We start from the raw sequence: 24,673 nt of genomic DNA on the forward strand, positions 1-24,673 counted from the left end.
TATATAATTAAGGCTGACAATTTTCGACACGACCCGCGACACGACACGAAATAAATGAGTTTGTGTTGAGTTTTTCAACCCTCCAATCCGCTAACCCGCCAACCCGTTTATTAAATGGGTCATATATGAGTTTCTCAAAAAATAAACGGGTTGACCCGCCAACCCGTTTATATTTTTAATAAAAAAAATATTTTATTTTTAAATGTATTTATGTATCAAGTATTAATATTTAATAAGTATTATATAATATATACCATTGATTCATAGACCATTTGACTGTTTTGACATTTTGACTCGTGGATGGCCTAAGGTCGTAAGTCGTAATTTGTAAGGTTATGTCTGTGACCATTTTGCCCATTTGCCCTAAATAATAATCTCAAAATCAAATCGCGTATGAGTGTATCTCCCTCTTCCAGACTTCCAGTCTCTCGGTCTCCCATAGTCTCACTCTCCCCTTTGTTACTCTGTGATCGAAATCAGGTATCGAAATCACAAACGACGTTGACGCCTGAATGCTGAAGCGGTGAAGCCCTGAATGTGAGTCGCCAATACAATCTTCTGGTATGTTTCTTAAGTTGTTCTTTTGTCCTAGTTTTCCAATTACAAGATGCACTTCCTTAGTTCATATATATAAATAAATGGGTCATATATGGGTTTATGTTCCACGAACCCAAATCTGACCCACGAACCCAAATCTGACCCACAAACCCGCAAACCTGTGAACCCGTATAAATAAATGGGTTGACGGGTCATATATGGGTTTATGTTCCAAACCCGCCAACACGTAACCTGCCAACCCGTAACCTGTATATTTAAATGGGTCGTGTTTGGGTTGACATATTTTGACCCGCCAACCCACGACACGCCAACCCGAACACGACACGATTGTCAGGCCTATATATAATGGTGTAAAGTTAAATCATGTTTTGAAAGCCACTTTCTGCAATAATTTAAGAAATGAAGAACACTCCCTAAGTATTTGTGAAACATTACCATGTTTAAAGAATGCAAAAAAAAAAACCCACTTATTCTTACGTCTTTTATAAAAAAAGAAGAATTATATCAGGAAAAGCAAGAGGTGGAACTTACAGATGTAAAGACATCTATGTAAAGTGTTGAAAATCAGATCTAATAGACACGCAAGGAAACCGACACATAATATTGAGAATTATATGTTGTTGCGATAAATATATCCAATTATTATTATTATTAGTTACCAAGTTTCGTCCAGAAAATCAGATTGATCCTTCACGATCATATCTATTTATATGAAAGGAGTAGAAGCAATGTTATTGGACGAAAATAAAGACGAAACAATAATGCAAAACCGACATGTTGACGGTTGATCTTGATCATAGAATAATTGCACGGATCGGACTCCTGTCCTTAAAGGTTTTTATTTTGCTTTTATCGGCTGTAAGCAACAGAGTAAAACCCCAGGATTTAATGCAGATTTACCGAGTTTCCAATAACAATGGAAAACGATAAACACAAAGTGAATACTGAGAAATCGGAAGAATTCGCAGAGAGAGAGAGAGAGATAGAGAGAGAGAGAGAGAGAGACAGAGACAGACAGAGATAGAGAGAGAGAGAGCTTTGAAATTCGTGTATACAATACGGTTGTATTTATAGGTATCAAAACCCTAGAAGACAATAAAAGGCCCCCACATGGGCCGACCTCCTAGAAACCCTAGGGCGACGACTTGCTCTCCAAGCTAGCCGTTTTCTAAGCCTTCTAGAATATTCTGTTGCCATATCCACGAAGTCAACCGTTTGACCAGATCGGTCAAACCGACTTGACCCGAACTTCGCCAAAAATAAAAGCTCCCCAGCTCCCAACGACCGATGCGTCGTGCGAAGTGCCAAGTACGCCTAAATCGCGTCATTTCGCACACTCGCAACGTCAGCTAGTGTTAGGCTAGGCTAGGCGTGCGTGTGCGGGCTTGGCCCATTCCTTTGATCCACTAAAGCCTTTGAAGGCCTATCAAGGGAAAAGACTTATAAACCTACACAAGGTTTCTTCCCCCACCAATGTGGAATAAAGGAAAATATTTAACTTGCTATTATAACTTCATAATTTCCAACAATCCCCCACCAAGTTGGAAATTTTCCTTTCACTCAGACATATGATGTCACTTGGGTGTCACGAAGATTAAACCATAGTTTAATGAGAACAAACAAGAAGAGACCAATTCAATGGTATCCTTATAGGTTTAAACCATGAACCTTGACACCTCTCCAGATTACCCCCACACATCACATTTCGTCTTTGCGTTCTCCCTGAGCGCTAATATGGACATGCACTATAAATCCTTTTCATGACCCTTTATAAGATAAATCACTAATCTTTAATTGAGGTGACACCACCTCTAGGTCATATATGTAAAGTTTTATAACATCTTAGTTGCTTAGATGTCTCCAAAACTTTGTTAAGAGTAGTAACTCAACCTTGTTCTTGGAAACGACGTACTATCCTACCTCACATGGATCTATCATTAATGATAGTACCTTCTACCGTTAGTGACTTCGTTGTTACCCTTTAAACTTGAGAATGAGGAGCATTAATTCCAAGTTGGGTTTCCATCACTAAGCGATTCTATTGTTGGTTTAGACCCATGACTCTCGTGGTAGATGTAACCAGATCTCTCGTCAGAGGTTTGGTAAATAGATATGCCAAGTTCCTACTTGTCTTGACATAGACAACTTTGATACTACCATTTTCAATTAGTTGTCTCACAAAATTGTGTCGCAGACCTACATGTCTCGACTTTCCATTATATATCGCATTATATACTTTAGACAATGTGGCCTCATTGTCACAGTACATGGGTATTCAAGGCATTGGAATATCCCACAAACGGATATCCATAAGTAGATCTTGAATCCAGTCTACCTCTTTGCCTGCTGCTGCTAAGGCAATTAGTATGCTTCCATCATTGAATGAGCTACATATGTCTGTTTCTTGCTCGCCCACGAAATAGCACCGCTAGCTAGAGTATAAATCCAACCACTTGTGTATTTCGAGGCACATGTGTGATCTATCCAGCTAGCATCAGAATACCCTTAGTATTCCATTTGATGACGAATACGTCAACTCAAAAGTACTTGTCCTTTTCAGGTATCCCAATACTCTACCCACTGCTTCGTCCCTGGATTGATAGTATACTGACTTAATTTGCTTACAACGAATGCAATGTCAAGTCGAGTGCAATGTGTTGCATACATCATGCTCCCAAGTGCACTTGCATATTCCAGATGAGCAACTGCTCGCGCCAAAATTCACATTAAGTTTCATACTTGAATCAAAAGGAGTATTGAATTCCTTAATATTCAAATGTTGAAACTTTGTCAGAATTTTCTCTATATAATGAGATTGACTCAGAGAAATCTGATCGTCTGTCATTTTCACCTTGATACCAAGAATTGTATCAACTTCACTAAGATCTTTCATCTTAAAGTTCGAGGATAGGTATTTATTCGTCTCAAGAATACATTCTATGTGAGTGCCAATGATCAACATATCATCAATATAAAGACATATTATTGCTATGTAATCAGATGTGTATTTGGAATAAATACACCTGTCAGCATTTTTATGTTGAAATCCGAAAGCAGTCACAGTGGTGTCAAATCTCTCATGCCACTGTTTGGGAGCTTGCTTCAACCCATACAAAAATTTAACAAGTCTACAAACTTTGTTTTCCTGTCCAGGTATCACGAAACCTTTAGGTTGCTCTAAGTAAATCTCCTCCTTGAGATAACCATTCAAAAAGGTTGTATTCACATCCATTTGGTGAATGTAAAATCCTTTCAGAGCTGATATTGCTATGAGAGTTCTAATAGAACTGATCCTAGCAACTGGGGCGTAGGTATCAAAATAATCGATCCCTTCTCGCTTCCTATTTCCTTTACCAACTAATTTTGCTTTATAGGCAGATATGGATCCATTTGGATGATATTTTCTCTTGAATATCCATTTGGATCCTATGGGTCTCATCCCCTTGGGTAGATCAACTAACTCCCAAGTTCCATTACCCATAATTGAGTCCGTTTCATCATTGATGGCTTCCTTCTATAAAAGGAGCATCTCTAGACGTCATGGCTTCAATAAAGGTATTAGGATCATCATACAATTTAATGGCGAATATGACCTTTCTTGTCACTTTCTTTTGTGTTCCTTCAACCAAAAAAGAATAAAAATTGTCTCCAAAACTTTTCTCTATTCTATCCCTAATACTTCTCCTTAGTTCCTCAACATTAGGAGGAGGTGAGAGTATTTCTCGAGAAGTACTTGTAGATGTTGTATGACTGGAGTTTTCATCATCCTTAGAAAACTTGTCCTCAAAGAATTCCACATATATGGATTCCACAACAACACCTGATTCAACATCTAATAATCGGTAAGCCTTGATATTGTGAGCATATCGAATAAATATACTCTTATTAGCTCGTGCTCCCAATTTGGTTCGCTTAGGATCGGGTGTCCGATAAAAAGCAACACACCCCCACACTTTCAAATAGTATAGGTTAGGCTTTCTACCTTTCCACAACTCATAAGGGCTTATATGAATCACATGACTAGTGATCCTATTATGAACATAACAAGCAGTCAATAGTGCTCCCCCCAGATTGTTTGGTTGACCCGATTGGTTCAACATACAGTTGACCATCTCACAAAGGGTTCAGTTCTTTCTTTCAGCCAAACCATTCTGTTGGGGAGTATATGGTGAAGTTCACTCATGTTTGATTCCATTCTCTTCACAAAATGTGTCAAACTCTTGGTTGAAGTATTCTCCGCCTCTGTCCGAGCAAAAAATTTTGATGTGTCTTTCAAGTTGATTTTCGACTTCAACCTTATACAGTTTAAATGCATAAAAAACTTCATCTTTTGATATCAGTAAATAAACATGTAGATACCGACTGGATTCATCACAGAATGTGATGAAATGCCTTTTTCCTCCTCCAGTAAGTATTCCATTTAATTCACATATATCAGAATGAATCAACTCAAGTAATGATGTATTTCTCTTAATGTGGCTTGAGGTCACACAAGAGAATGGTGACTCGACTATTGACTTTTGATCGTTGACTTTTTTACTAAGTTTGGCTTGAGGTCAAACTTTAGGGTTTAGGTCTTAGATTGAGGTTTTTTCCTTATTTGGCTAGGTGGGTGTGGTACCGGTTTATTGCGTGAGACGAGTTATAGGGATTTATGCTTTCGACTGTGAGATGATTTTTTTCTCACTAAACTTTGTACTACAATTTATATCATTTGTGTGTTAGGATGTTGGTATGTTGTAGTGATCTGTTAGACTGATAGATTTGTTATGATTACTCATGTTTGTTTGTTATTGTTATTTGCATATGTCAACATAATGTGGTTGGGTTGAGGCGGTCCTGCTTTGTGTTTTAGTCCAAGATACCCGAGCAGTCCAGTTTATACTGTAGGCCCAAGGGGAGTGGCTCGACTTGGATGCTTTAGGCTTCAGATGGTTGTCCAGCCTTGTGTTGTAGGCCTTGTATGCATGCATTGTATGTGTATTGTTGTATAAGGTATTTTGGGAAAACTCACTAAATTTTAGCTTACAATTGTGGATTTAAATGTTTCAGGTACTTCCGAGGATCGGGGCAGGGGGAATGCATGATTGTACATATCATCCAGCAGTCTTATTATTTGAGAGATATTATGTTTTGATACTCTGATTTTTATGATATGTTGTGAGACAATGTTCCGATGAATTATGGTTATTTGGAAACTACTTTTATTTCTCTAAAAATGAAAAAAATTTACTATGATTTTTGGGACGTTACATGAATTGATATATAAATTTTAATTATTTTGAATCATATTATAAAATTTACATCTATCATAATCACATCATTCAATAGCATCTACATGTAGTTTGCATTTAAATAAATCTTAACACGACTTAGGGTTTAATATTACAATTTAACGTTATGATTGATTAATTTAGATATTACTTATCTATTGAATTTTTATAATTTCTATCATGACAGTTAATTGATATATGAATCATTGTTTGTAAGAGAACACAATGCAAATTTTTCTGTTAATCAATTAAAACTCATTTATTTGAAAATTTTGACTTATAATAAAAAAATAGTTTTTAATATTTTTTATTTAATTTGACTTGTCTATCTACATTGATCATATTTAATTTTTTTTAACTCTTTTGAAAAATAGTATTTGAATATTTATTTTTAAGTTTATTTTATATTTTGAATTTAATATAATATTTAAATTAACAAATAAATACATTATAATAATTATATTTAAACTAATAGACTAATTATATTAAGTTAGAAATTAAAAAGTTATGAAAATTTTAAATACATATGGATAATAATAGAAATAATATCTTTTTTATAATATATTATAATATTAAACATCTACGAAAGTAGTACTTTTATAGTTTTATCATTGAAAATCTTGTTGGCATCGGATATTTCAAATGGTCGGATCATATGGATCCATATCACATAAACTAGACCACAGCTGGACAGCAGGACAATGGTCTTGTGTTCGGGCCACCAGTATAAGGCCGGCCCACCCATCAAGGCCACAAAAGTTTTCTTTATTTTTGTTATGATCACATCTGTAACCATACTTGGTAAAGATAAATTTTCATGTTAAAATTTTAGAGTCTTTTGTAACTATTTGTATCATGATCAATGATTGGCTACATGATTTAGGAGCCATAGCCCATGAGACATAATTAAACATAGGGCGTGTTTGACAAAAGTAGTTGTTAGCTGGAAGCGGGTAGCGGGTAGCTTGTAGCGTGTAGCGGGAAGCTATAACTTTTATTTGTTATATGAGTGCTTGGCAAAAGTAGCTAGAAGCTTTTGAAATATATAAAATTACATAAAAAGACAATTGATTAAAAATAAATAAATATATAAATATATTTTTAAGGGTAATTATGAAAATTGATTTCAAAAGCTTAGTAGTGTTTTATTAAACGCTACATGAAGTAGCTTTTAGATTTAGAGCGTTTTGTTTAAACTAAAAGCTAAACGCTCGTACTACCAAACAAAGTTTTTTGTTTAAACTAGAGCATTTTGTCAAAAGCTAAAAGGTAGAAGCTCCCAAACGCTTCCAAAAGCTCCGTGCCAAACACGCCCATAGTTATTATCGAATTTTACTCTCATACTCTCAAACCATTGACTTTTTCTATCAATACATTCTATTCAAAATCGATTTTTTAATCGAATCAGTCTAGTGATTAGATTCTGGTCAAACTCAACTGGTTTGATCGTCGAATGAACCTAGCTTTTAGAATTTTCTTATATTTTTTATTTTCGTGCATGCACATATATAAAACAAAGAAGTGACGCCTACAAGTTCAAATATTAAAAATACACATAACAAGTTGTAGATAGATCTAATACGTTAAAAAAACACATAATCATAAGTCTTACATCAATCCAAATATATCAAAAAGAAAACGTAAAGTATAATACCAAAACAAAATATAGTTTTAAATGGATACAAACATATAAAGATCAAACAAAATCACATATTTTGAGACATTGGAGAATTAAATGCATCAATTTCACAACCGCATAGCAAATAAAATTCACTATCAACTTCATCCTCATAAAAAATGTTCCAGCTTTTTCATCAAAACCGGTTTAATAGCAAGTTTTAACGGTTCAATATAACCGGTTCAACCGAGTTTTTGTAAAACCGGTGCTAGTTGAACCGATTGCTTCCCTAAGTATCAGTCCAACCGGTTCGACCCGGTTTTAAAACATTGCTTGTTCACACCTATCTAGTTATCGATATTATGTTCCAACATATGACAAATACAGAGTTTAATCTGTATTTTTTGTATATTGTAATATATCATGTGTTTTATATATATCGTCAATCTATAAATAAATGTGGTCATAATCATATTTCAAATAATAATAAAGATTCAATTATCTTTTTTAATTCTCTTTGTGTCATGTATATTTTAATTGTTTTAAAGAAAAAAGAAGAAGTAAGAGAGCATATGAATATAGAATTTAATGGATGGAAATACATATTACAAAGTTTGATTTTAAACAAACACGAGATTGACATTTTTGGGACTTCTTTGTGTAAAGGGATTCAACCAAAGGCTTCAAACACAACAATCAAACAACTTTTTTTTTTCATTTTTTTAAAGAATAAATGTGGCCATTTTATAAGAATATTGTAGTTTCTAGCTTTGATTTAAGAATAAAAGCATCCCATAAAAGAGAGTTTGTTGATTACTCAAATTTGTTATGAATGGATACTTTTCAACCTTGTTGATCATCTTGTGGCATCAAGTTTGCAAAATGAAAACAATGTTTTAGGTGGTTTTCAAGCGCCATGATTATGGATTCCTTTATAGCTCATGCCATAAAGACCAAATCACATGGCCTCTCTTTTCCTTGTAAGGCTGAAGGGTGTGGACGCGGTCCGGGACCACGGTTTGTGCCACGTCAACCGCAAACACCGCCCCAGGTCGCGGTCTGGTGCGGTCTTGGCCGCACTGCGGCTAGAAACTACCGCGTGCTGTGGTTGGTCCATGGGTTTTGACTGCTTTTTTGACCGTTGAATCGGTCTTTGTGGTTAATTTTTTTTTTAAACTTTATTATATATATATATATATATATATATATATATATATATATATATATATTACCATTTTACACAACATTTTTACACAACTTTAACTATATCTCTACTCCTTTTCTCTATTTTTTTTTTTGAAAAATGTCATCTTACAAACGACCCAGCAAAGAAAAAACACCAGTCATAATGAAATATTATCTTTTTAAAATTATGTTTTTTTAAATTTTTATGTTTTTCTTAAGTTAAGTAATGTATGGTATTTGTATTTTTAATTAATGAAATATTATCTTTTTAAAATTATGTTTTTTTTATTAAAAAAATAAGTTTTATTAAATTAAAATAGTTAACAAAAAAAACAAAAAATAAAAGTGTGGCACCACCCCCTTGATGTGGCAAGAAACCACACTTGTGTGGTAAAAAATGACATGACGCTTATATGGCGGAGGAGGGAGTGCGGTTTCGGTGGCACCACTCCCTCCAGCCTAATGTTTTTAATAAAAGGTAGTAATTATTAGTATATTAATAATAAAAGAAAACATTTACATTTTATTTATTTTCTTTGTTTAGCCTATAACTTTCAGGTAACTTTCTATTTTTATTTATTTTACCAATGAACTAAGCAATATTATTTTAATTAGTGCTACTTTGACTATAAAATGTGTATGGTTAATGCTACTTCAATTGTAATTTTGTAATTACTGTAATATATATAACTAACACAATGATATTTAACACCACTTAAGGTATGCCATATGTCTTACACTCGAGACAATATATATACTTAAGTTTAATATATTTTTTTAAACTTTTGCTGAGATTTAATCTTTTAAAGCAAATTTATAAGATGTTGAAATAGCAATCCATAAACCACTTTAATTACATTTTTGCAATTAACACCATATATATAATAGACACCATTTAAAGTAACGCGTATGTCTTACACCCAAGATACTATATATACTTTTGTTACTTTTTGTAACTCTTGTGCATAGAAAATGAGATCCAAACTTTTACCGCAAATATTAGCGATTTTTGAAATAGTAATCCTTAAAAAACATAGACACAGGACAAGTTGACAACTAGAGTTTGAAGAATGAGATATGATTTGTACACAGTAATTTTTCTCTATACATAATAATTTGTCCTTTAAAATGTTGTATTGTACAACTATATTATGTATAAATTATTATACATGAGTAAAAATAGGAATAAACACTCATATGCCATAAACCTTTTATAAGGATCATCATGACATCATAGATGACGGTTTCTATGTCCGAGTCAACAAGTGAAAGGGAAGACCCAAAAAAAAAAGTATTTAGGGTAAATTGAAAAAAAAAACATATTAAGAGTAAAACCACACAAAATTTGCGAAGTTTTCTTGCGAGTTTAATGGAAGAAACTAGTGAAAATGGTAAAATTAAAAAGTTGGATAAAAATTACAGGGTAAAACCAAAAAAAAAACGTAAAAACGTATTTTGCATATGTTGCCAACCTATAATTCAAATAGAATTTTCAATGAACAAACTTTAAATTCAAGATTGTACAATCTCGTGGTACGACTTTTCCTCTTGGAAACCAACTCATATCATGAAATCTAAATATTCCAATCTTTTTAATCTCATGGTTACCAATTGTTTAAAATGATAAATTACTATTCGTAACATTTTATTGTTATGGCACTTCGAGTTTTTCTAATTCCTCCCCTGGTTTCAACCCTTCTTACCTCTCATAAGCAATAAAGTCATAAACGTTACCTTTAGCACATTCTTTGCCATAAATATAAAAACAACAAATGATCATCTTCGCATAGAATATATGACTTTATGATTGTATGATTGTATCAACACATTTCAACATAAACAACAGACACAATAAACAAAACTTACAAGACTTAAAAAAAAAAAATCCTATATTCAAAGAACCTTTACCCTTTAGACATGTGCATCCTTATACCTTAGCCACTTAAATATCAACTTTAACTATACTTTTCTGGGTTCACGAATATCAAATAACAAATCAAGATCTATAACTAAAATTCATCAACCAATAAAAATCCTTCCAATCACGATTTGTCCTTCAAAATTTTCCATTCCCAATTATCCATAGCCAATCTAAAGCCACACCCGCAAATATTCCACCTAGAAGAAACATTACCAAAATGTTCCCCAATGCATTTGCTTCCGGACCCTGAAAAAATCCAACCAAAAACATTATCTCCTAATAATCTTTATTCTACACACTTATAGAAATGTCATCAAAATACAACACAATTCTCATTATAAACTGCTATAATTATGTAGATTTTCAAAGTAAAATGTCTTAACAAAAAAAAATTAAAAACACAATGCTATATTAATTGGGTTGATCAACTTTTTTATTTTTATTTTTGTGTAATGTGTTTTCTACTCACCGTGCAACCTTTAGGAGCTACAGTCATGACACATACAGTGAGATAACCATTTGTCAATCCAAGTAAGGATATAAGCATGATCATCCAACCTTGATCACCATATTTTGCAGTGAAATAAAATGCGGGAACAAAAAAGAAACGTGTCAATGTAGCAATCATTAGCCATTTTCTTGATTCAATCTTAAGAAATCCGATTAGAGGAATGTATCTTGATATCAAATCCCAAGCATTGTACATCGCTATTAGAACAAGAGGGTACCTATGAAATTAAAAAAAAAAAAAAAACACCATTAAATTTTGTGCATTTGCTACATGGGACAACCTGTTTACAACTATTTGTCTAGTGTTCTCCACTTTTTGGATGGGACGATTTTTGTCTATGTAGGACAAAAAAATGTCAGTTTTTGTCTCCTAAAAAGTAAAAACATTCTAAATTGATTTAACATGAATTTACCATGAACCCAATTGGTGGTGTCCTGTATTTTCATACAAAAATCCAGGGAAAATGGAGAGAGTAAGGACATATATCAAGAACAAATCCAACGCATAGTCGATGTTCTTGACTAGAAGTTGTTTAGTGCTCAATCTTTCAGGAACCTTAGCATCGATATCAGCCTGCAAAAAATACCAAAAATGTAAAAAAAACATTTTCGATTTTACAAATGTTACACAATCTAACATAAAATAAGAGAAATTATTACTGTTCCATTTGGTTCAGTTTGGATGCCTGCAGCTGCGAGATCAGATGAAACAGTTTTTGATCCTTCTTTTGCTGCTTTTGTGCGATAATATTTCACAATCGGTAATTTACCAAACACAAAGGCGTATAGAAGAATGCAAAGAAACTCAGAGAATGTTGAGATTCCAAGGAATAAAACTGCGAGAAAAAACAAACTAAAATTAAAGATTGGATATTATTATTTTACTCGAATCTTTGGAAAAAAATATGATACATACTTGCCCCTTTTCGTAAACCATGGGGAGATTTGTCAAATGCGGCTTTTGTAATTAGCCTTAAACCCGATGTTACAATACCAGATGCTCCCAAACCCGCAAAAAATGACTGAAAGATCCGACAAAAGAGTCAACAAACATTTATTGCAAAAACTTATTCTTGTAAAATTCAATAATTTTGAGTTTAAAAATAAAAATAAAAATAAAAACTTACTTGCATGAATTCTGGCTTCATGAAGGCTAAGTCTCCCACCATTCCACCTTGAACATGAGCATCGGCTACTCCAAATCCGGCAACAAAAACACATATACCGATGTAATTTCCAATTCCGCCCTTCCCTGATGTGGCTAAATCTATCTGTATAGACAAGTTTAGAAGGGTGTTTTCGGAATAAAAATACAATTACTAGGTCAAAAGGTGAAAACTTGACTTACTACAATGAGGGCTAAAGTGCATAAAAAGAATAAGATGTATCCTGCAATGTTACGTTTCCTAGTGTCGATTTTTGACTCGTTATATGCAAGTATTGCTATTGTCCCTATTGCGAAGGGTTGGTAGACCAAGGTAAGTACTCTTGATGGATGATAATCCTATGAAATAAGAACAGAAAATATTATTATATGCGAAAAGAATTAACAATTTGTTCGTTTGATCAAAAGAAATTAAGGAAATTGAAGACTTACTGGAAATAACTCATAGTAGTAGTCTCCTATGGTTAACATACTATTCCATGCGACCAAAGATCCAAATCCAAGAATCCAGCATACAACAATTGCAAGAAACTTCCCCTGAATATTCAAAATGTTATCAATTCTTGAATTATTCATAGTTTAAGCTACAAAAATAAGGGAAATTGGCTAAAAAAATGTGGAGTTTCGTAAAAAGTCGGAAGATATTTGAGAACAAACCTCAAGTTTCACTGGAGTTTCGTTTGGAGCAGCGACATTCATGACTGCCATACTGTATAAACAGAGAAAGACGAAAGGTTATGATTTTCTGAACCCAAGAAGAAATTTGCAAGATTGTTTTGAGTTGGTAGATCATATGAATCTGGGATTCTTTTAAAACTGGGTTTTTGGGTTTTTCATGCCCAAAACACCATACAAAATTGACGATAAATCGAGAATACACGAAAATTCTTGTTTTAGGGTTCAATTAATCCTCCATTCCTGTAATCAAACAAAATAAGAGCGAGAAGAAGAGAACAAGTTACCAAGAATGGAGTCCAAAGGGGTTTACAGTGTAATTACGTGAAGTTAGCGAATTTGATTATAAAAGTTGAAATATATACAAAGATTGGAAAGATACCCTTTTTACTTTTTTGGACTTGTAGTCTGAAACTGATGAAAAGAAAAAGGAATCTGTTGATGATTAATGATAGGAATCTGAAGAAATCTTTAAAAAATTATTCCAGTTGGAATTTGCCATGCCGTTGAAAATATGAATATTTAAATGATGTGTTGATGAAATCAAAGGATTCAATGGGAAAAGGAAAGTGTAGGGTAGCCAACTCATGCCACATACTTGCCGCTAAAATGGGGGGATGAGTCTTTGCAGGATTGTTCAGATTGTGTTTATCAAGAATTCATCTCAATCCGATCTTATTTTTATTTTTCCTCTATTAAGATTTAAGAGTATATAGCTTATTTATTTTGGTAGAATGTTTTTATTAAACAATTTATTTTTATAAATCCTGTTTAATTATATAAGTTTTTTTCTAGAATACTTTCTCAAAAATTACATATATATTATCAACAAGTTATTTTATGATTTTTTCTATTTTATTAAATTTCACATAATATTTAAATGTAATAATTACAATAAATGTATAAATAAATATATATCAATTTCATTAATTGACATTCCTTTTAATTTCTAAATTACTAAATTAAAGTAATTAGTTTCCTTTATTTATTTATCTAAATTATTTGTATAAATTTAAAATAGAAAAAACACTTTGATTTTTTTAAAATAAACTCATGTAATATATATGGGTCTTACACCTAGTATAAAAATATTTAAGAAGGAATAAATAAAGATGTTATTAGAGCATCTCAAATGATTATTTATTTTAGATTTTTTTGTATTAATTCATTACTTATTTTCATTTAATATCATTAGAGTGAACTGTTTTTATATATTTATATTGACCACTCAATATATATTGAATGTCAATATAGTATTAAATTTTAAACATCAAACATCTTCTATTTTTAACATATTTTATTTTTATCTCTTTAGTTATATTTTAGTTTTAAATATTTTTCATTTATTTAACTACTTAATTATTTCTAACATAGTTTTTCATTTATGAAATGTTTATATACTAATTTATAATGATAGCCTTAATTTAAAATATTTCATATTAATATACAATATGTTTAAAGACGACTAAGTAAATGAGGAGATTTTATAAACACTTTAGATAGATGAGGATTAATAAGTTAAATTCATAAAAAGAAAAACTATTGAAAAAGCTTAACCATTGGAGTGCTCGTTTAATTAGAGGTCAAAATTATTAGAATAACAAGGTGACAAAAATATTAAGTGATAGGGTAGGTTTACCATTGAAGATTCTCTTAAGTAGAACGGTTAAAATGTAAAGATAATTACAAAATTGATCATAAAAATTGTGAATTTATCATTTTACAATAAACATCTAAGGCATTTAGAAAAAAATTGCAAATTTGGTCCCTGTGGTATGTCAAAATTTTGGATGTTTGGTCCAAAATGTTTTAGAGTGGCACCAGCGGTCCAAAACTTTCATTTTGTTTTGAGTTTTGTCCAAAATTTTAAAACTTTTTTTAAAAACAGATTTGCCCTAGGTATTTTCCATTTTTCCTTTTTAATTACTTTACCAATTTTCTATTATGTTTTTTTTTTTAATTTTTTGATTGCAGAAAAAAAAACAAGCCCCACACTCTCTCTCCCTCCCTCTATTTTCTACCTATCTTCATCTGATTTTCACATAGAGATAATGCCACCACCTCCACTACCAGCCGGAGTTATGAACACCACCATCACAACTGATCAGTACCACCACATGTGGCCGAAAGATTTGACGGAGCACCACCATCCTGCCACCATCTGTTTTCATGTGTAACACCTTCTCGCCGGATCTGGAAAAATGAAGAAGGTTTCGTAAATAGGATGTTGGTGACGGCGGAGGTCTATCGTCGGAGATACATTCGAAACTCGTTGCTACTACTGTCATTGTTCAACGCATACATCGGTGTCGCCCACTTCATCGCCTCCGCCACATATAAGAAACCCTAGCTCAAGATTTTGCGTTTTCAAAAACGCTAGCTTCGTCTTCTTCTATCTTCATATCTATCTATCTCCGATGGCAGCTACGAGCTATGAGATACTAAAACCCTAGTGTTGTCCCTCTTATCGATCGTTTAGGTTTTCCCTACTTTGTTTAGGGTTGTCGTGGAGTGGAAGGCGTCTGCTATAAGGCTGAGCCTTCCATGCAGACGTCCGACTCTGAAGGGACGCCCGCGGGCGCGAGACTTCGTTAGGGAGGCTATGCAAGGAGTAGCTTGGTCTAGCAGCCTTCCTTGAAGCGCCTTTAGCGCGGTTGAGCACAACTCCTAGCTTGTGCTAGGGGGTACGTTATCAAGTCCCACAATCCAGTAGTTATAGCATTTTCCAGGCTAGCTATAATGTTCTGGACTTAACTACCAGTACACATGTCAAGATGGGGTTCGAGAGACGCTTCGATTTTTCCTGCGATGTGACTGCCCATTATGCTAGTCAGTTACATCATCTGTCAGAGATTTTGAATATCGCGCCTTCCCTTATTCCTTATAAACGAAGATCTTTCCCTTATTCTACTTACGCCTTTTATCTTTTTCCTTCTTTCTCTTTTCTTTGACCTTCCTCTTCTTCTTTCTCTTTCTGCTTTCATGGAAAACCAACCTGGCACCGCCCCATCTCCTGCATAGTTCGAACTCTTGCGAGATACTTATGGCTTTTCTCCGTCGGACGGAGTGGAGTTTCCTGTCACTGATTCGATGATCTTGTCACATCCTCCTGGGAGGGTTGAAATTTATCTGAAACCCTTCGATGTTGGGCTTCGTCTTCCCTTAACTGTCTTTTAGGAATAGTTGCTTCAGAAAAATGGTTGCAACATTCAGATGCTCACTTCGAACACCTTCAACAAGATGCTGGCATTCGAGATGAATGACATCCTTCCCGATTTATTTGTCTTCAAATTCTTCTTCCGATTCAGTGCCACTGATGACAAGTTCACATTCTACGCTCGTCGTGGTGGTCACTTCGTCGTTCCCAATGGTAAAACTCCCAAGAATTGGCAAGAAAAATGGTTGTGGATTAACCGGTAACGAGTTGGTCAAGGGCACTATCGGGCGAATAACATCTCAAATGTTATCCTTAAGCTGTTTCCGCACAACCAGGCTATTACTGACTTTCTAAAAATGATCCAGGTCATTCCCAACGAGTATTCAGAGGTCCTCTTGTCGGTGTTGGAATAAGTCCTGCCTGGCGTGCACGAAGGAAGATGCCAATCTTCCATACCGTTGTTGACGGTAAGTGCTTCTAATCTTGCTCTCTTCTCTTCCCTCATTTTTTTACAGACTTATTGACCAACAAGTACTTTTATTGCTTTAGTTGGTGTCGAGTCTCCAGTGTCGATGGAAAATGCTCTGCGGCAACAATATCGGGGCAAGTTCGAGCATCGCGAGGTTGATCTCCACGATTCTCTTCCACCATTATGTCGTGTCGACCATCTAGTTGTGTTTCTGGCTCCAGTGGTGCAACCACTAGAGGGATCATCCGCGACCGATGGCAAACGACTTCTAGATGTTCAACTGATCATTGTGGTTGTATCGCCTTCGTCCGTTGAATTTGTTCAAGATATCAAAGACGAGATAATCTCGAGTGTCCAGCGAGCCATGGCCAATCAGAAAGAATTTATGGCCATGGAGGAGGCGTCCTCCAATGTTGGCATTGCCAACGTCAGTCGACGCGTTCAGCAGAGGAAAGGTCTCGCTCGTCTGCTGACTTCGATCTCCTTCGACTCAGAGGGATTTGTAGTCCCGTTGATGATGCACACCAGTCTGATGGGTATCAAAGGGAGTTCAATTAGTCCACAACTCCGATGAAAGTTGTCTCAATACATACCCCTAGTGTGTCCTCTTCAAGGTGGTGTGCAGGGGGTGCGTGCCATGAAGATCCTTCGAAGGAGGTTCTACAGGGCCTTGCTGGCCCTAGTGTAGCCCCCTTCATTCCACTTTGGAATCTTTGCAACAAATCCAGGTTGTCCGTTCGTACCAACAATTTAGAGTTTGGCCACCATGCTCTTCTATCGGCTGTTGTTGCTGATATGGATGCTATGGCCAGTTCCGCACTTTCTCATAATATGGCATATGCAGCTGCTCAAGCCATGAATTATTTGGTGGTTGGCTCCCAGCGCATTCAACGCCTCAGTGAGATGGAGCGGGCTCATGCTGGTTTTGTTGCAAATAAGGTGGAACACAAGCGTTAGATCGCAGAGCTCGAGAAAGAAACCCTTAGATTTGGCCAGGAGTATGATATCCTAATGTCGAAGAAAATGGCTATGGAGGAGGTGTGGTCAGAATTGTAATCGAAGGTTGATTCTCTCACTCAGTCTAATGAGGTTTGATGATACAAAATGAAATCTTGAGCATGATGTTGTTGACCGAGATAGGCTTGTTGAAGAGGCCTGGGCTGAAGCTGAGGCATTGCACCGGGACCGGGATTGGCTTCTACAAATTGGGGTTGTGCGCATTATGGATAAGCTGATTGAGCACCCAGAATTAACTAGTGGGGTTAGCCGAATTCGCCATGCCGCTTTTGTGGCTGGGGAGGAGTCCGGTCGCGCAGGACTGAAGGCAGAAATTTACTTTGGGACTTATGACCCTGAAGCGAGTGATTCCCGATCTAGACATACCATGGGGCTTGATGTTGTGCTGCTTAGCTTTGCGGCTCTTAATGATACTGCTCTGCTTGGTTTGGCTCAACTTGATATGGTTGGGATAAGGAAACTTTGCGTTCTTGAGGATATTAACGAGCCTATAGTTGATCCTGCAGGTGGGGATGACACTGGTGGTAATGGGGCGGGTGCTGGTGGTGGCGCTGTGCAGAATGTTGAAGAAGGTGTTCGTGGTGGTGTTGGGTAGAATGTTGAGGAGGGTGTTGGTGGTGGTGCTAAGGTTGTTGGTGGTGAAGATGTTGGTGGAGTTTGGGGTACTTATACCGTTGTGCTACCCTTCGGGGTGAAAAAACCTTATGAAGCTGTTTCTTTATTTTGTTGTTTTTGAATGTTATGGGCCCTTTGTGGCATGACCTTTGGGCCATGTGTGGTCGTAGATTTAATAGTTAGTTGGGTGTATCCTATTGTCTGGATGGATATTACTTCATCTTTCTGTATCTTATTTGACATGTTTTCTGAATGCATGCATTTCTTTGTTTGTGTATGCATAGTCATGTGTGTGTTTTCTATATTGACCAACTTTCTTGGCATCTTCCCCTGATTGAATGTGTTCTTCTCGCCTAAGGGATGTGTTGTGTCTTGTTGTGGAAAGCATCCTAACTTCTTAAAGAGCATATTCAGCATTGCAGGGTGCATTTAACGATGAGCTTCTATTAGGAGTTTCATAAGCCTTTTTCTACTCATTGGGAGCTGGATGCATTGAGCTTCTATTATGTGTTGAGTGTTTAAATTTTGCGAATGATGCACTAAGCCTTTGTGTGAGATGCACTAAGAGTATTTTAGGCTTTTTGAAGTGGAATGCACTAAGCCTCTTGTAATACACCAAGTGTTTAAGTTTATTAAGGAATACTCTAAGCCTTTTAAACTGGAATACACTAAGTATTTAAATATGTAAGGAATACTCTAAGGGGCTGTTTTTTTTTTCCAGAAGATTTGCGCAACCACTTAAGTCTGCACCACGCATACAACGCACATACGTATACCTTCGCAAAGTGTTTGTTTTTCGGAAGTGCGCAGAGCTAAAAATGTCTGCGCGAGGTCTTCTTGGCATAGATTTGGCCCAATGACTTCTAAGGTCTGCAAACTCACTTTAACCTAAACAAAAAAAAAGATGCCTCTTTTTTCTTTTCTATCAGTGTCGCCGACATCCTTCCACTTCTCCTCGCAATCGACTCTCCTCCACCTCTGATCATCTCCAACCTCGTCTCCTTCTCCTGGTGCCATCGTCCAGACTAGATGCACCACCAGACGCTCCAACAGTTGAGCTCTGACGGTCGGAATTTCCGTTGAAAACAAAAACAGGTTTGCACCTCTTATTTCTAATTTTTTTTTCTTGTTCTAATATGAAATTGAAGGTTACTTTGTTAAAAAAAACTCTCTATTTTACTTAAATTATGCTCTTTAATCTTGCTGAAAATACCTTTTATAGCTAAAATTTGTTGTTGAATGTGCTAAAAATCATATTTTGTTTTTGGATGTTGGTGGAAATCCGAAAATCTTGCTGAAAATAACCTTTCTTGCTTAATTTCTTGTTGAATGTTGCTGAAAAATAATATTTATTGATGTATGTTGCTCGAAATATGAAATAATATCGTTTATGTGCTCTTTTTTTTTTGCTGAAATAATGTTGTTTATGTGCTTTTTTTTTGTTGAAATAATGACGTTTATGTGTTGTTTTTTTGCTGAAAATGTGAAATAATGATGCTTTTTTTTTTTTTTTGCTGAAAATCCGATATAATGATGTTTTTTTTTTGAAAATGTGAATTAATGGTGTTTATATTGGTGTTTTGTATGCTCGAAGTGTGAAATAATGATGTATATATGTTTTTTTGCTGAAATCAAGCTCCTTAGTTTCTGAAAATCAATATTTGTTGAAGCGCGTGTTCGGTAAAAATAGCTGGTAGTGGGTAACTAGTACCGGGTAGCAGATAACTTGTAGCTGGTAGCGTTTTGTTAAACGCTACATGAAGTAGCATTTGGATTTGGGGCGTTTTGTTTAAATTAAACGTTTGAAGCTTGTAGTGCCAAACGAGTCTCTCTCTTCATAACAGAGCGTTTTGTCAAACGCTAGAAGCTAGAAGCTCCCAGAAATGTGTATATTTGGTCCAATCTTGTAAGGTTATGCTTGCTTTAAAATCTGATTTGTATATATATATATATATTGTTATTAGAAATGGGAGAGAATCAACAATGGACAAAATGACCATCTAAAAGGATTGATTTTGCACAAAGATTCATGGATCAAACTAGAAAGAGTTCTTCAGTTTATTTCAGCAGCCTGAAGATGTTAAAAAACAAACAAACTTCTTACTGTAGACTACAGACGTTTGTTCCACCACTTCAGCTGTAGAGGCTTGCAGATATGGTTCGTAGTCTACAGACGTTCTGGCTTCGAAAAAAACAAACAGCACGTAAGCCTTTTAAACTGAAATACACTAAGTATTTGAATATGTAAGGAATACTCTAAGCCTTTTTAACTGAAATACACTAAGTATTTGAATTAATAAGGGATATACTAACCCTTTTTTAACTGAAATACACTAAGTATTTGAATTTGTAAGGAATACACTAAGCTTTTTTAACTGATATACACTAATTATCGTTCATCAGTCCGGGTGATCAGTCCGGCTAGTAAGTCATCACAAGGTCATCGTTGTTCCTCATGGATTGGGATCTTTCTACGTTCTTCCGCTCAAGGTAGGGGCATTTCCAATTGCTTCTTCTGGGTGGGTGCTGGCCCACAACGATTTCTTCCGGGTGAGGATTCTTATAAATGGAACTTCTTGAGGTTCCTAGCGTTCCATGATCTTGGAATCGACCTTCATTCAATTGTATCGAGTGTGTAGGACCCATTTCGGTGTGCTTCAGTTACTTTGTATGGTCCTTCCCACGTGGGGCCTAGCTTCCCTCGTAGCTGAGTATGGCTCGCCTCATTCTTTCTCAAGACATAGTCTCCCACTTTGAAATCTTTCTCCTTCACTCTCTGATTGTAGTATCCTTCTACGACATTCTTGTAGGCCGCTTGACAGATGTTCGACCGCTCACACCACTCTTCAATGAGATCTAGGTTCTTTCTTAGATCCTCATCGTTGATTTTTTCCTGGAAGTGTATCATGTGCGGCGAGCCGATCATCAGTTCCACTGGAAGCATCGCTTTTGTTCCATAGGCCAGTCTGGATGGCGTCTCTTTCGTGCTTTTCCTTGGGATCGTCATGTATGACCAGAGGACCTAGGGGTGTACTACCAACGTGAATCATTGCTCCATCCCTCATTCTATACACCAACTCCTGAATGGATTTTCTGCAAATTGCAATCCATTATCAATAATCAGCACTTTGGGTGTTCCGAATCTTGTTATGATGTTCTTCCATAAAAACTTAATCATCTGCCTCCCTCTTATGCACACTAATGGCTCGTCTTCGATCCACTTGGTGATGTAGTCCACTGTGACCACTAAGAACTTTACCCTTCCGGGGGCCTCTGAGAACGGCCCAACGATGTTGATTCCTCACTAGTAAAAGGGCCAAGGGTTGGTCATGCTTGTTAGCGGTGCCACGTGAGCTCCCTGTACTTGTGAGTAGGTTTGGAATTCCACGCATGTTCATGTCAGTGTCGTTGCGTCTTGATGGATATCAAGATAGTAAATCCCCATTTGGAGTATCTTTCCCGTGAGAGACCTTGCTCCCTCGTGTGCGTCGGCTAGCCCATCATGCATCTCGTGGAGCACCTTCTTATCGTTGGCCTCGTCCACGCATCTTATCCATGGGATCATGAATCCTTTCCGGTACAATATTCCCCCAACGATCGTATATTGTGGAGCTTTTATCCTTATTTTCCTAGCTTCCTTTTGATTATCTGGAAGGATGATATGTTGCAAGTAATTGACAATTGGTGTCATCCAGTTGGGTTGTTCCGGGGACATGGTATGTATATGGTGTTCCTCTATGCTTTTTTATTTTAGCACTTTGACCAAGACTTTTTTGGAAAGATGGCTGAAGCATGTCGACAAGAGTTTGATGAGAGCGTCCACCCTTCTATGCTCACCTCGCGGTATTTGTTAGGATTAGACCCATCTTCTCCTTTACACAATCCTAAAAAATACCTGAAACCACAAACTAAAACTGTAAGCCAAAGCTTAGTGAGTTCCCCCAAAGTACCACCAGACAAACATATAATCAAGTTGATATCGGGTCCACAACCTCCTGGTTGGATTACCCCTGGCCCACAACCATACTGTTGGAATGTCGCGACCCTCAACTATAAGGTTGGAATGCCCAATAAATAACAGGTCCACAACCTCCTGGTTGGATTACCCCCGACCCTCAACCATACGGTTGGAATGCCCAATACATAACGGGTCCACAACCTACTGGTTGGATTACCCCCGGCCCACAACCTTCCGGTTGGAATGCCCTAGCCTACAACCATATGGTTTGCATGCCCGGTCTGTTGACTTACAAAACGAATCAGTACAATCTCAACCCCCACCATACCATGTCGGCATGCACATAACAAATAACATATATCCAACAACAGATAATCATATGAACAGTTGACAATCTAGCAGAAAGAACCACAGCTCACTATTGCATAACAACATCCTAAATACCAAGATATGGATCTAACAGATCACTACATCATAGCAACATACGGTAAACCAGGATATTAATCCAATGGTCCGGCCTTGGTGCCTTCGACTCATAAATACAGTGAGGAAAACTCACCTCACAGCTGGACGAATAGCTAAACAATACAATGCTCTGAATACCAGCTCTATAGGTCACCTATTCAATAGATAGAGACCAAGAATTATCTATAGCACAAGATACCCAAAATACCCTTAAGTCAAACTTGGTTAACCCTGGTCAAAGTCAAAGTCAACGGTCAAGGTCCAAAAGTCAATATTTCTTCCCAGCTGAGTACGCCCTGCGTACCAAGAGAGTTCGCCCAGCGTACTCTGACGTTGACCAAAAACGAGGCACTGACCACGTACGCACAGCGTACCACTAGGTACGCAGCCCAGTCCCAAACTCCATCAAGAGCTTATTCCATTAAGCCATTACGCTCAAAACTCATATCCAAGCCCAAAATGATGTCCTAAGTCATAAAGTTTCCAGCTTTATGACTTCTCATTGCTATAAAGTATCCAATACCAAAAACCCTAACTCCTTAACCCATTAAGACTTCCTAGTTCATTCATGAAAGGATAATAACGACCAAGAATTCATTTTTATGACTCAAGCTACTCAAAAACCTCTGAAAGGACAACTCATGAAGTCTAGAGTAGACCATACTCAATAACACCAAGCAAAAGGGACCAAAATGCATGAAACTTAACCACAACAAGAACTAAGAGCAATATCCATCAAGGTCAGAGCTTTTTACCTCCAAATGATGTCTAAGGGGGAGGTACTTCTGGATCTAAGCTCCACTTTGAGTCCCCAAGATGATTCCACCACATCCCTTCCTTCAAGGTCCCCAAAAACACCTACACAAGGTCAAAATGTCTACCAAGAGATTAGGGTTTGAAAAGGTCGAGATGAGTGATGGGGGATGGTTTTAGGAAAGGTTTCTAGGCTATAGAGGGGATTAAATTGTGCACAAATCCAAACATTAGGGTTTTCATCTAAATCGAGTACGTCCAACATACACTAGGAGTACGTACAGCGTAGTCCAAAACGAATACGTTTTTCTTTCATGGACCTTATGCCCAGCGTACTCTGAGAGTATGACCAACGTACTCTGAGAGTACGCCCAACGTACTCATGCATGGTGCTTTTCCTCCATATGTGCCACATGGGACCAATTTGCAAACAAAACTCATTCCAACGGTCAAAATGCAAATAATTTCCATACTAAGGGGCTAAAAGGTAAATAGTTGAAAATCGAGATGTTACAATATACTTTGATGTTCCTTGCAGTCTGTTTTGCGAAGAGCGAGTCGACCAACCTTTGATAGGTTGCTCCTGCATTCTTTAGACTGAACACCGTTTTATGATAGCAGAAAGTGCCATGGTCCGTGTACAAGGCAGTTTTCTCTTCGTCCTCCTTGCTCATCAAGATTTGATGGTACCCCTTGTATGTGTCCAAGAAACATTTTAGCCTGAACCTTTGCAAGTACTCCACCTTTTGGTCAATTTCTGGTAGGGGATATCAGTCTTTGGGACAGGCCATGTTTAGATCAGAATAGTCGATGCACATACGCCACGTGCCATAGTGCTTCTTGATCATAACTAGGTTTGCGATCCATGTTGGAAAGATTGCTTCGCGGAGTATCCCGCCTTGGTTAACTTGGCTAATTTAGCGTTGATCGCTATGTTCCTGTCCCCTCCTTGGACACGTATCTTCTACTTCACCTCACTGGTCCCTGGATTTATCATTAGCTTGTGTTCTATGACCTTCTTGTCTACCCCCACCATGTTTGTGGGTGTACATGCGAAGACATGTTTGTATTTCTTCAGGAGGTCAATTAACATATGTCTTATTCCTGGAGGAAGGTTGACTCCTATGCTGACTGGTTGGTATGAGTGTTTTGCATTGATGATCTACTTTTGCAGGACAACTCCGATCGCTGCTTCTTGGTCTCTTTTGTGATGTCCTTTGGATGTGTCATCACGTAGCATCTTAATTCATTTAGTAGACTGGCCAGGATTGTCCCTAGTCCTTCTGTCGTGCCAAATTTCACTACTCCGTGTATGATGGATGGTATTGCTCTGA

General features: G+C 36.5%; 1 protein-coding gene across 2 annotated transcripts; it reads right to left on the reverse strand.

The window, feature by feature from the left end:
- Window positions 1–10,415: 10,415 nt before the first annotated feature.
- Window positions 10,416–13,503, reverse strand: LOC145107237 (equilibrative nucleotide transporter 3-like). Of its 2 annotated transcripts, none has more exons than XM_079044083.1 (10): window positions 13,288–13,503; window positions 12,888–12,939; window positions 12,663–12,767; window positions 12,414–12,569; window positions 12,193–12,336; window positions 11,982–12,087; window positions 11,726–11,901; window positions 11,479–11,639; window positions 11,025–11,283; window positions 10,416–10,801 (listed from the first exon to the last, which is right to left on the reverse strand). In XM_079044083.1, the coding sequence occupies exons 2-10, from the start codon at window positions 12,936–12,938 to the stop codon at window positions 10,691–10,693; spliced, it is 1,269 nt and encodes a 422-aa protein (XP_078900209.1). In that variant the 5' UTR covers window position 12,939; window positions 13,288–13,503; the 3' UTR covers window positions 10,416–10,690. The 2 variants fall into 2 exon arrangements, with proteins under 2 accessions (XP_078900209.1, XP_078900208.1); XM_079044082.1 differs by having other exon boundaries at window positions 13,193–13,503.
- Between the last annotated feature and the right edge of the window lie 11,170 nt (window positions 13,504–24,673).

This window comes from Lactuca virosa, chromosome 4, assembly GCF_052849685.1.
Source record: "Lactuca virosa cultivar CGN04683 chromosome 4, Lactuca_virosa_CGN04683_v6, whole genome shotgun sequence".
In the NCBI taxonomy this organism is placed as follows: Eukaryota; Viridiplantae; Streptophyta; class Magnoliopsida; order Asterales; family Asteraceae; genus Lactuca; species Lactuca virosa.